The sequence below is a fragment of the Zosterops lateralis genome (assembly GCF_965231275.1).
Source record: "Zosterops lateralis genome assembly, chromosome: 11".
NCBI lineage: Eukaryota > Metazoa > Chordata > Aves > Passeriformes > Zosteropidae > Zosterops > Zosterops lateralis.
The window spans coordinates 18053793-18067771 of record NC_139771.1 but is presented as its reverse complement, the minus strand read 5'-3'; the positions used below and the strand labels follow the sequence as shown (position 1 = coordinate 18067771).

The window sequence follows — 13979 nt, the reverse complement described above, 5'->3', positions numbered from 1 at the left end:
TGTGAGGTGCTCCAGGAGGACAAAAATTACTCTGTGGAGCCCACCACAAGGATTCCTGCAGTTACTTGAGGCTCCCACCCAGGAGGCAAACATCAACTGCTGCTGTTTTTCTCCTTAGTCAAAATGAGAAATCAGTGGTGGGCTGTCACCCCATCACATGCAAGGTGTTATTTTTGTGGAAGCCACTGGTTTCCTCAGTGGAGGTGCATCAGGAGTGGAGTGTTACCCCATGACCAGGGATTGCCTTGCCCTTCTGCTGTTTGTGTAGCTCCCCATGTCCTCTTGGCTGTGAACTCAAATTCTCCAACCTCTTTCTCCCTACAGGCTCTCCAGGTGGCACGACAGCTTCTCCTGCAACAGCAGCAGCAGCAGCAACAGCAGCAGCAGCAGCAGCAGCAAGTTAGTGGAATAAAGTCTCCGAAGAGGAATGACAAACAGCCAGCCCTTCAGGTAAGGGGAGCCTGTGAGCCTCCACGAGGGTCTGGGGCTTGTAAAAGCTGAATAAATGCGTCTTCCATACAAACACTAGCATGGAGCCTTCAGGAGCTTCCTCCCTGTGTCCACAGAGTGGCTGTGGCTGGTGTATGTGGCAGCAGGATTGATGCTGGGTGCTCTTGAAAGTCCCACCTACGGCGTATTTACAAATTGTGAGCATGTACTTTTATTAGCATCTGGTAGGGTTGGATCATGACAAAATGGAATAGCTTTTGTTACTGTGTCAGTGTGCATAGGAGATTTGCATTAACATTTCTGTTTGATTGCTGTTCCATTTGTAGTCTGTGTTCACTCAAACCGTTGATTTGCTGTGTCAAGGATATTGGGAAATACTAGGATATCATATCATCGGTGTGTTTTTTCCCCTTTTATTGTCTGCTGATTTATGGACATCTTCAGAAATAAAATCTAAATATTAGAGGGCTTTGTGCTGTTATGAATTCAGAGAGCTAAAACCAATACAGCATTCCCAAACAGAAGATGTATGCACACATATGGGGCTTTGGAGTACATCCTGCTAGTCTTGTGGGATAAATCACGGGGAGTTAAAGACAAGAAAGACCTATTAGGTCATGTATCACAGTTTCCTTTTTTTCCTTTTTTTTTTCTTTTTTTTTTTTTTTTTTTTTTTTGCTATTTTAGTGTTAGAAATCCCAAGTGATGGTGGGACTGCTATTATTTTCCTTCGGATAGTTTTCCATAACAAAGCACACGCTCAGGAACTTTCCACTTTAATTCCATCCTCTTGCTCCAAGTAATACTGCTTGTATAAATACTGAGTCAGTCCCTTGCCTTTCCTCGTGTTCACACTCCTCAAACATCTGAGATACTAACATGTACTTGCCAGCTTTGGCAAATTATATGTATCTAGTTCTTTATGTATTTCGTAAACTGGCGCTTCCAGACCCTTGACCACTTTGCTGGTTTGCAGCTGGTTATTGCCTTTATTACTGCTCTCTGCAATTGCAGCATGTCAGTGGAGTTTTGATAATAAGGTCCTGAATGCACCAGTTCAGCTGCAGTTGCACAAAGCCTTGTAGCTGGGACATTTATCTTATCTCGTTCTTCTATATCTGATGCTTCAGCCTCTGTAGCCCCAAATTCTTTCCGGATTTTTTTTTTTTTCCTCTTGTTGTCATAGCACGTTGTCAAACTCATGTCTGTTTTGCTCTTTCTACTTTTTCTTTTTTTTTTTTTTTTAGTTTGATATACTATCACCATGAGCTCTCTGACAGCATTGCTGCTTCTCTTGCCTTTTATATGTGCTTCAGATTATCTTCCTACAAAAATACGGATGCTAGGCTCTTTAAATATGTAGTAGAATATGGAAGGTAAAGCCAACATCGCTAGAGGCCTTGACAGTAAAGTGAGAGGGCCCAATTCTGTGGTTCTTACCCAAATAAAACTGATGGGGATTTCAAGGGGAGCTTTGCCTGAGTGAGGAATAGATGTTAACTGCAGCCCTTGGCCCACTGTGGACAACATCAAGCTTTGGTGTAGTGATTTCATCTTCAAAGCATTTTGCAAATACTAATCTCCAAAACATCCCCAGAAGGAAAGTCTGATAAGTAAGTAGCATTATCCCAGTTCTGGACTGGGAAACTCAGGGATGCGGGTTAAGCAACTCACATAGGCTCACAGAGGGAATTGAGTTTAGAGGTAGGATTAAGATTCATGAGTTCCTGGCTCCCACCCCTGTGCTCCGGCTGCTGGACAACACCTCGCGCTTTACAGCAGGGCTATTATTCTTTTGGAAAGTATGAAGCATTTTGTCATTGGGCAAATATACGTTTTATTGGCAGCGTCGAGAGCCATAATCCAAAGCGTTACATTAATGCTTTCAAAAATATTTTATTTGGTAAATCCATAGCTGATCCATATGCCTTTTAATAGACTCTTCCACTGGGGACATTTTTAATGAGAGATTGTGCTGGCTAGGTCCAGTGTCAGGTACTAAAAGAAGTGCTTTGTTGTGCAGATGTCTTAAGAATAGCTCCAGAGGATGAAATATGACTGTGTTGACCTTTCAGCTGTGAGCTTATTTGTCAGGATTCAAATAAGTTGAAAGGATCAAACCAAACAGTTTCCGTAGTCAGACTGGGAATTGTGTTGCAGAGGTCAACAGTGAAGGCCACATCGTGGATTCCATAACATAGCCAATTGTTGGTACGTATTAAAGTACTGGAGCAGCTCCTGCAGTCAGAGACACAATTAAAATTCTAATTTATTAATGTATACAGAGAGCTGGCCCAGCCTGTCACTCACTGATTCAAATGACTGCCCAGTCTTTTTTTTTTTTTTTTTTCCCCTTCTCACTCCTGGTGCTTTTGCGGTCTGAAACATACTGGAAGTCCTCTTGGATGTAACACCCCCAAGTGCATCCCTGTAATGAAAATCTGTTGCTGAAAGGAAATGGTGCTGCTGGGGGTAGAATTTCTGAGTAAAACTGCCACCACACAAGCACCCACACCCCCTGAAGTCAGATGGGGCCATGCTGATGAGGTGATGCCTATTGCTGACAGTACATAGAATAAATATAAAGGGTGGGGGAAATGTGCTGGTTTTTCATAAGTTTGTTTAAATAATGAACAAGTTATCTTTGGGCTTCACTTACAAAGAGAAATGTCTCATTCAATGGCCACAGCAGTTAGCAGTCACCTGGGGTTTTTTTTGTGACAAACAGGCTTCATGTATAACAAGAACACCATAGGCGCCGCTCATCCCTGCTGTGCTTGGCGAGGACACTGGTGAGCAGCGCCCAGCACGAGTGCTGGGGAGCTTTGTATGGAACAGGGAGGGATGCTGTCTGCCTGGCCTGCTGCTTCTCCCACGAAAATGCTCCGTGGCCCTGCCTGCCCCAGGAGGGGAGGCCAGTACTGGGGCTGGAAATGCACCCTCTAAATTCCACCACCACCACAAACAGATGCAGAAGATTAATCTAATATATACTGTGTAGCTAATCTGTTATCACCTCATGGATAATTTCCTCTATTCCTTCTTTATTCCCTGATTAAACAGCCAAGGAACTTAAATATATCCCAGCATCCTGTGGCCGCATTGGGACATGGTGTCTTCAGTAGTGTTTAAATGACAGTGGGCTCCTGCAATCCTATTGGGGAGGGGTCTCTTGATTTTGGCAGCTCTACCTGAAGATCTGCTTTTAGCAAATCGTGAGATACTCAGTTTGTAAGAACTTGGACGCAGGAGTGGAGATGTGCTCTGCTGATAGCTGAAAAACCCCAAATCTCCAAATACACGATGACTCACATTTTGAGCCTATCGCACACTGCCGTGGTTTAGATTTGGCAGTGACCTCCGGTTTCGCAGCCTGATGACACAAACAAAAGAAAATTGAAAGTTAAGAAATGGATTTAATAACCAGCAGTTGGGGAAAGAACATAAAAAATACCAGTCCCACAAAAATTACTGGAAGTAAAAAAAAAAAAGACTAAAGGCTGTTTGATAATATATTTGCCATAGATATTGGATTTCCTTGAGTCTGTGAAACAAATAATTTAACAGACCAGGTATGCTTAGGATTTTGAAAATGTGCACATTTTTCCTGGCCAAGATAAATATATCTGTATTAATAGATGTATTGATTAAAATTTGCAGCTTTAATTGCCGATGCTCTTACCGATTATTCATTTTGGTTCTTCAAGCATTTTAGTTGCTGGCAAGAGCACACAGATTGGAAACAAATCAAGAGACACATTTTTCTCCCAAGAAAGTAAAAGTGCATGTGTGTTTTGGCAATACTAAAAATATAATTTTTTTTCAAAGACGTAAATGTTGTGTGTTGCATTGAACTGGAAGTTGGATACTGGACTGAAAACAAATTTAGGATGTCCAAATCAGTATCTCGCAACTGAAACCCATCACTTGACATTTTTTATGTGATTAACTGAGATTTCTTGTCTGATCATTAACCCATGTGTGTTTGGAGGGAAGAAATAATGAAATTACTGAGATGGAAACTTCTGTTTTTGCTTGGCAAAACAAAAAAATAAATCTTCCCTTTAAGTCACAGCCAAGAAAAGAATTTGGGTTTGGTTTAAATTCTCAGGGTGAGACTGAAGGAGGCTGAGAGGACAGAGCTGTCCTCGCCTTTGCATACCGCTGCTTTTTAAAGCAGCCTTTTGGCTGGGCTTTTGTAGAATTTAATTTGCATGCTATATTATCTTAATATATCTTTCCAGTATCTTGAGAAATAGAAGAGGGCGAGAAGAAAAAAAAAAAAATCACTGTAGCTTGATGTTGGGGGCAATTATTATTGTTTTTTTATGAAATTAGAAATTGTTAGTTTGACAACGCAATAAACACCAAGAGGTGAAGGGCAGGGTATGCTCCATTTCACTTGGAGCACACAAGTCTCAGTTGTGTTGTCTCAGGTTTTACACACAGGGAACCATTTTTTACATAGTGATAAATTTAACAACTGGTAGAGAAATTGTCTCAGCCGATAATTTGGCAGAAGAAGTAAATTTGCAAACGTATTTATTCTATTTGTATGAGTATCTCTCTGTTTCACTCTTTAATACAGGAATTGATCAGAATTTGGCCTCAGTCAAGCAAATGGGAATTTTGGCACCAACTCAGCTTGGGTCAGGATTTTGCTTCTGCAGGGTTTGAAGTTTGCCTATGAAAATTCCACTTGAATCTTTCATTATCCGTTTTTGACTTTGGAAATTAAGCAAAGTTGAATTTTGCTGATTTTTACCAAAGAACCCCTTAGTTCTTATTTATTTTTCACCCCTAAGCCCAATTATAAGTGTTAGTCAGATCTTGAAATGTGTCTGTGAAATGCAGACATCATCCACCCCACAAACAGAACAAAATCTGAGTCAGATCCTCGAAATTACATGATCAGCTTGAAAATTTTGATACTAAGGGATTTTTTTTCATTACACCTATGGACCTTTTTTGCTGCCTTTTTATATTTTTAAAGCATTTATTATTCAGTTTTTCCCAGCTTTTTAGACTGAGCAGTAAGGTGACAAATATGTTTATTCTTAAAAGAAGCCTGTGATTATCCTGTAATACCATGATTCAAAAAAATGAAGCTTCTAGGAAAATACCAGTATATTGGAAGTGCTGGCAGTGTGAGGCACTGTCAGCAAACATGATTATTCTCATTTTATAGCCATGTAAACCCTGACAGAGAGATATTAAGTGACTCGCCCAAGGTTGGAGGGCTGCGGGCTCTCTGTGGTGTTGAGGTGTGCAGCTCTGCTGTGATATTTGGGAGTTTGGCATCTGATTCTTGGAAAGAAGTCAGTCCTGAGGGGCAAAGTAGAAGCCAGGATCCCTCATTTTCAGCTTCTCGAGTATAATTTTCTTGCAGGTTTTCTGCTTTGACATTAAGCATTTACAGAACAGGTTTGTAAAAACTGTGATTTTTGCCCAGGTTGGGAGCAGGGATGTGGGGCGGGCAGTGCCAGAGCCTGAACGTGCCTTACCCACCTCAGGGAAGGGGAAAACAAATGAAACCTTCCTGACTGGTCAGAAATGTGTAAATTGCTGACAAAATGACACATGTAATTAAGAGTGCTCCTGCCATTTTACCTTGTGGTTTACACCTACAGTGTTGAAAAAAGAGAGTGACTCCCACCTCGCTAATTACCATTATCACTGAAATGGTAGGGTTTGAGTCATTAGTTCCATGTGCATTTAATTAGAGGAAGGCTGAAATTGGATTTAACTTATTACTTTTTCATGGATCACTTTCTTGTCATCACTTCAAATTGGATTGCAGCCCCAGGTAACTAATTATGAGCGCCACAGGATCAAGAGTGAAAAAAAGGTAATTAGGAATAACACTGTTGGACCCTTGCTGGTAGTCCACTTGTGCTTGGGAAGAAATGAGAGCGGTATTTTGTAGTATTACAGATTAGGGAGTTAAAGGTATGTGCTGCTGCCAGGAATGATGGGAGACTGCCCCCTCCTATAGCGGTTTATATGATGTACAGCTGGGTTGAAGATGTTATAGCGACATGGTTCCACAATCAGCTCCTTAATACCGAGATTAAACTTGTAAAAGCAACAGATTGGTTGTAGGTATGAGGCATCTCAACAACCGGGGAGCCAGGGGTCCGTCGGTGTGTGATTGCACGGCGCTGCCGAGGCACACGCCAGCCACGGCACCGAGCGCTGTAAGTACAGCGAGCCACAATTGATAACAAATTAATGAACACATTAATGATCCGAAAAGATCGTGCACATCCGACAGGGAGATATATCAATCAGGAGGACAGCGGCGAGCCTGATGATGTGGGGATGTCAGGGATTGAGCCTGCGTCGCTGCCGTGATAAAATCGTGAAATCAGGACCTGGCTTCTCTTTTGTTTGCTGGAGAGGTTTCCTTTTTTTTTTTTGTTTTGCTTTTCATGGGCAAGGCTCGGTTGGTTGGATTGTCCCTCTTTCTTCTTTTTTTTATTTTTTGATCTCGGAGATGTGATTGCCAAGTTCTGCTTTCTTCAGAAAATACTTTAAAACAAATTGTTTTATTTCCATGTGCAGAACAGAGTTCAGAACTGCAAGTAATCAATTTTATTGACACAGTCTGGAAAAAAATGTTGATGAGAGTTCAAGGATGTGAAAGGATTGAAATTTCAAAGTACCTAACACTGAGTGTAGGAAAATTTCAGAAGTAGTTTCATTAAGCACAGAAATCTATTGTGTGAGGATCTGTAAGAGGAAAATCTGCTCTAGGACCTAATGATATTACAAGGAGGTTACAGCAGCTGATTTTTGCCTTTAGAGGAGGAAAAGTTTCCTAATTTCTCCTAGTAGTGAATCATAGTTCAAAGGCTAGCACAATTTCCTTAAGTTGTTTAAAATGGCTTTTAATGCTCTGTTAATGTAGGCAAATATTTGTGACTCAGTGTTGGGTAAGTGCCGCTTGCTCATTATTTCCTGATGCAAAGCAAAGGGTAGGAAATTCTGTGAACACCACGCAGAGGGATGCTAAAGAGACTTAAGAGTAACAAAATTCAGTTACAGAAATTAAGTCTGTCTCATTTACTTGACATTACAAAATAAATCTTGAGATTAAAAGGTATTACCTTTAATACAGAAAAAGAGAATCTCCTTTAATACATCTCAAATTGATTTACAATTTTTATACATAATATTCATCTGCGGTTGAAAAGGGGGCAACCTAAGGTCGAGTGATGTAGTGTTTCCATTTTTCCATATGAGTCTTACTGTGTGTGATAAAAGCAAACTCCTTTATTTTGTCAGTCTGCAGGAATTTCTGATGAAGTGCAGGGGTCACTTTTCTGTCAATTTGAGTAGGCAGCATTTTTGAACTACTGTTTTTTTTCCCCCTCCTACAAAGTGTGGCCCCGATCTGACACACGCATGCACACACATGCACACACACACACACACACACACACACACACTTAGAGTGCTGCAATCTGCAACTTATTAGTGCGCAGTGCTGGAGCCAGTCCAGTGGTTAGAAAATTTCCTGAAGCCTGGAATAACAGCAGTGGGTGCAAGTGCCATCGAACAGAAGTGACAATGAGGGGCAGTCCGGCCCGCCTGGCGCGATGCCCGGGCTGGAAAACCAGCTGAGATAGTCAAACGCGGGGAAGATTGACGCGGTGCATCTGGGAAATGCTCAAAAAGTTGGGTTCTTGAAAAAATTACCTTCTGTGATCGTAAGACATCATCTGTTTTCCTACAGAGATTGTTTATAACAGGGTTTTCAAGCACTTGTCAAATAACCAGGAGTGAAGGAAACAGGGCTAAAAATCTCTTACCGTTAAGATGAGTCCTGGTGTAGTTGGAAAAAAACAAACTCCTGTCACAGAGATCCACAGCTTCCCGAAGCAGAGGGAGCCTGGGAGAAGGAGAAAAGGAAACTCTCAGTCAAAAACAGTCCAGCAAGCATGGGCTGTGGGTTGGGGAAGGTGGTACTGCCGGGCTGATGGGTGCGCTGCTGGCACGGCGAGGTGAAGTCATACCTAGAAACTGCTATGTGTGGTGCTTAGCTTTTGTTACTGAGCTGTGATATCATGGGCAAAATATTATAAACATAGCATGGCTATAGCTTGCTTGTGTAACAAAAGATCAGGAACTTTTATTAAGTTTGTTTTCCTTGTCATATTGTAAAAATTTATTATGTGTACTGTGTATATTAGAAACAGATTTGGGTAATTCTGTCTAAATGAAGTCATCCCAGCTATTTCCAGACTGTCTGTTTTCGGTTGTGAATAATTTTCATACATCAAATGGTTGTCATATTTAGTAGCTCTCTACATTTTAAATAGGACATATCCCATTTTGAACTTCCACGGACTTGGGATGCCTCTCGGTTTTTAAGGTTATTTTGTTGCAGGAATATTTTAAAGAGTGGCAGGGCAGGCAGTGCTGGAGGAGTCGCTTGCCTTCCTGCAGCACAATAACAGGTTTGTCACAACTGCAGTAGTACTTGTGGCTTTCGGCAGCACGCGCTGGGAAGAGCCTGCCAGATACCTATTTCAGCTTGTCCCTTTGTGTTCACACTTTGCAACAAATATGTTAGAAAAACACTAAAGGAAAAAGTACTGTGTATCAAAAATCTCCGATAAAAGAATTCTCTCAAAGAGTATGTGCTGCCTTTTTTTTTAAACAGACGTGTGAAACAAGTTAATGTTTAAATGTTTAATGTTTTAATTTAAATCATAGATTCATCTACATAGCAGCTAAGTTACTGTGACGTTTTTATTTAATTTTTTTTTTAATCCTCAAGGCAAAGTTTCTTTAGTCAGGATGGGAGAGTGCTGGTGTTCCTCACACACCAATTGAGAGCAGTTTGCACTGGAGGAATCTGCAGTGATGAGCACAGAGCAGAATTTTGCCCTGAAACCATCAACTTTGCCAGAAATACTTGATTTACAGCAATTTGTTTAAAAAGAAAGGGGAAAAAAAAAGGCAGGAGAGAAAGAGAGAAGGTATTTTGATCTGGCTTGCTGGAGTGGAGGAGAGCAGCTGTTTGCCTCATGTGTTTAAATCTCTAGAGCTAATATTGAAGTTTCAGGGCAACAAGTGCAACATAGAATAAGTAGAAACTAAACCCAGGGAAACAAATGGGAATTCTGCTTGAATGTGGCTTTGGAGCTTGACAGTTTTACAGCTGTGTCGTCAGGTTGGCAAAATATTTTGTGGTGTGTGCAGAGAAAAGCCTGTTGTGTTGCTGAAATGTTTTTATTTGCCTGATAAGTGTAATCTGCCTTTTATAAATTACTAATCTATTTAAGGTGTAACATTAATGGTGCATAATCTCAAGTCACTGAAAGCCTGGAAAATTAAAGTAGACTGAAGGCACAAGAAAGAAATGTACTTTGTGTCAGGCTGAAGTTCGATGAAGCATGGAGAAGATGGAATAGATTATTAAATAAACTTTAAGAGGAGATGGAAAAAGCACTGAAATATCTCATTTTGAAAGGAATTAGTTTACTTGATTATATGCAACTGTATCACACTCAGGAAAGTATAAGACAAATGAAAGCAAAACAAAATTTAATTGAGCTATTATTTTGCAGACTTTGGCTCCGTTTCAGACAGCCTAATCAAATTGCACTTTGCTCAAATAACTGATGTTAAATGCAGTCTACCAACAGATGTTTAAACAGAGACTAATTGGAAAATCTACATCCTGGGTTTAGCGTGTCTAGCTGAAAAAGTTTTGAAATTGCTTTGGAGCGGGGTACGAAGATGACAGGAGGAGCTCAGGTTGTGATGGGCGCTGGAGAGGGGAACCGGGAGACAGCCACACTCATGCTGGAGCTGATGAGGTCACCAATGCCACCGAGGTCACTGGTGCTGTAGTTTGGTACCACTGGCCCCTCAGAAAGTTTTTTCCATCTTGTTGCATCGTGAGAGCCAAGTTGCAGCTGTGTAGTTCATGCCCTGTGCCAGCATGCATGAGGTACGTAATGCAGCAGAGCACAGGGATGGAGGGTGTTAAAAGCAGTACAAATTGTCAAAGCTCAGTGCTTCCTTGCCAGTTCTGTCACTGTCCAACATTTTTTAAGCATTTGCAGATTTAAGTTATTAACCTGTGGTTTATCTCAGTGCTGGGCCTTTCATGACACATCAGTGCATCCATGTGGACCTCTTGGGTGGGTTTCAGCACTGAGTTGAACAGCTTGGGCCAGATTTGTCCTGGGTTTAAGTGAGAGTCACCAGTATGCTGGAGTTGAGAGATCCCACTGAGATGGATATAGCTTCCTACCTGATTTTTCTTTAAAATCAGTTTTACACCGAAGTCACTCTAGTAACAGGTGTCCCTGGAAGTGTCCAAGGCCGGGTTGGATGGGATTTGGAGCAACCTGGTCTAGTGGAAGGTGTCTCTGCCCATGGCAGGGGGCTTGTAACTGGATGGGCCATAAGGTCCCTTGCAACCCAGACCACTCGGTGATTCTCTGATGATTATTTTTTGGTTTTCTGCATTTTGTTGCTCAGCAAAACTCTGGGTGAAAGAGTTGTGGTTAGCCTCCTGGACTTTGAGCAGTGTGAGTTGAGCAGGTGCAGTGCGCATTTCCACATTTGCTTAGAAAATTTTATTCCAAGGGCTTTGCTGTCCTAGGGACCGGTATTTTGTGCATTCTGACAGGTAGGAATAGAACTGAAAGGAATCACGGTCTTGTCGTGAAAAAGGCAAAAATCTGAAACACTTGTGAAACATTTCCCATCTTTCACTAGGCAAAAAAACCAACACCAAATCCCAAAATGAATGCAATTCCTTTGGCTAACACTTAATACCTCAAATAAACATCTGAAGCAAATCTCTTGGGAGATGCCAAGCACCAGCCTAGCCCAGTAGTTCATAGCTACAGTGCAAATTTAATCATTTTACTCCTGTTGATTTTTCCTACAAGAACAGATGCATGAAGATGGTTGATGGTTGGTCACTGTTGTCAGTGTACAACATATTAAGTTTATGAAACCTTCCCTGTCCATCCCACATGAGCTCTTTTTGTGTCAAGGCTTGTCACCCTAAGCTGGTTTGTAACACAGACCTTCATTTCATGTGGTCTTCAGGGGATGGTTCCTGTGAGATAAGAATGAGATGCAACATGCTGAGTGACCCATGGAGTGTATTAGAGAGGCCCTTCTGACTCCCACAAAGGTTTATCCACTGTTGTTTAAGGGCAGTGGCTCCTCAAGTTAATGCTGATGTTATGTGGGTTTAATAGGCAGTATGTAATGGGGAGTAGCCAATCTGTAAGAAAAATAATAATATGCATATAAATATATAAATTTCCAATTTTACCGGTTGAAACTCTAGAAAAGGCAGATTATATTTTATGGCTTGTAAACATCAGGACAGATATTTCGGGAGAACTGCAGACAGCTGTAATTTTGTGAATGTGCACAAATTACTTGGAAAACAAATATTCCTCTGCCTACACAGCTGTATTCACAACTGTGGACCAGAATGCCTTTTGCATGATGCTCACGCCTGGTTCTGTGGAATATAATATGCTCAGATGAAGAAAATGTGATTTAAAAGTGAAGTCAGAATTAATACTTGCTGTGAAAACCTGTATTACTGGCTGAGGTGTTGGCATGGGAGTGGATAAACCACTTGAAGAAAAATGAGAACTAACCAGGACGTTTATTTGTACTCAGATCAAGAGCTGAATGCTCAAACTTCTGTAAGAGAGACGAATGTGCCTGTATCTTGCAGAGATGCCTCATGCTGCCTGTGCTACCCTGCAGGGTAAACACCGAGCTGGATTTGATGGTTAGAGAGGTCTGCAGGATTGCATCAGGTCACCCGTGAGGAGAAGGGGTGTGGGAAGGAGGTGGGGACTCCCCTGGCTCCAGAGAGGCTGTGAATCCGTGAATTGCCCAGCCCTTTCCTTCCCAGTTACCTGCACCCAGGTAGATTTGCAGAACACAACGGAGTTTATTTGTGTGCTTGGCAGTTCCTTCTGTTCGTCCTTTTCCTGTGTGATAAGGAGTTCCTACAGGAAGGTATGAATAACAGGACAGAAGGCAAAGAAAATCCCCAAAAGTAAAAAACAAAGCCAAGCAAGGAGTAAAGCACGAGTTGGCAAGAGCCAAAGGCCTGGCATTGATTTTACTTTCAGCTTTGGTGTTTATTCAAAGGCTGTGGATACAGGTTAACTTCCTTGGCTCAATATTTATTGCTGTATTACTTGCCATAAACTGGAACAATGAACGCTTTGTTGATTGGGTTCAGAGATTGTCCCGTTTTATTCTGTCTCTTGCATCCCCCCTCTCTATCTGCAGGTTTTAAGCAGTTTATTTTAATTTCAGATTTCTCACCCTCCATGGTGAATTGCTGCTGTGCCACCGGCAGCAGCACTTGAGGGACTATTGTTCGTCTTTTCAAAGTGGTGGGAGCACACAGCAGAGCCATTAGCTCCTGTGAAGCTTGACCTTCCTTGATGATATCACACTTTGCAGATTCGGAGCAGGATAAACATTTTAAAGGAGAGGGGAAATATCAGACAGGTTATTTTTCATCAGAAGAGGTTGTAGAAATTTCCTGTGCAAGAGTTAAAAAGTAAAAGGGAAGGAAAAAAAAAAGCCATAATGGCACTAGTTACCTTTCTGTTTGACAGCCATCAAAGATGTGTCCAGATCAATTAATAGGAGAGGGAATATCTCCTCGCCGTTAGCCATGCTGACCCTTGAGCAGACAGTGGAGCAGAAAATCAGTGAAGTCACAGTGCAGTGAATGATGACTGTACGGATTTTCTCCTAATTTAGCAATGGCAGTGATTTCAGTGCTATTAGGAATGGGCCCATCCTGGACAGTTTCTCAGGCTTCAGTGTTTGGAAAGTGCCCCGAAGGTATTGGGGATTTCTCTCTGGAATGGGAGCATTAACATCATGCAGAACATAGTTCAGATATTTTTAAATCACGTTGTCAGCAACTGCCACTACAAGGGAAGGTATAGTTCTGACTTGCATCACTGTTATTTTTTTACTTGGAAAGTGTGCTCATTTTGAGTCCTTCACTCAGCTGTGTCTACCCAGAGGAAAAACAAACCAATTTCATCTGGGAGAACTCAGCAATGGTCACAAGGCCAGCTGCAAAATTGTGGTGGTGGTGGTTTGTTGCTAATTCTGCAGGAGTGAGCGGAGGGGACCACCCTGTCCTAAATAAAAAAAGGGGAAGAAAAACAAAGCAAAAATAATTTTAAAAAACCCTTTCAGTTTGCGACTTTGATTTTGTTAAAAGAAAAAAAAAAAAAAAAAGAAGAAAAAAAAAAAAGGCAGTAAACAGTTTTTGTCCTTGCCCAGAATGCTGTAATAGTTACTGGGGCAGGTTTTCCATTCCTGGTTGCTTTTGCCTCACACCTGTAGGAAGCCTGCTCTTTTGCTTCTGTGCTTTGCCACCGCAGTACTTTTATTTGAAAACACGAGGAAATTCAATTTCCTCCCCTGCCTCTGGAGTCGGGGCAGTTTTGGCGACAGAAGAGTTTGCAAATGGCTCGTGTTGAGCAGCCCGGGAT

At 41.6% G+C, this 13979-nt stretch overlaps 1 protein-coding gene across 11 annotated transcripts in view; it reads left to right on the top strand.

Moving 5' to 3' along the window:
* Positions 1 to 13979, top strand: part of FOXP1 (forkhead box P1) — a 390583-nt gene that overhangs the window by 277814 nt on the left and 98790 nt on the right. For all 11 annotated transcript variants that reach the window (XM_083869352.1, XM_083869351.1, XM_083869342.1 and 8 more), the window contains one exon: positions 325 to 450. In XM_083869352.1, coding sequence (XP_083725478.1) covers positions 325 to 450 — 126 coding nt within the window. The remainder of the gene's footprint in view (positions 1 to 324; positions 451 to 13979) is intronic.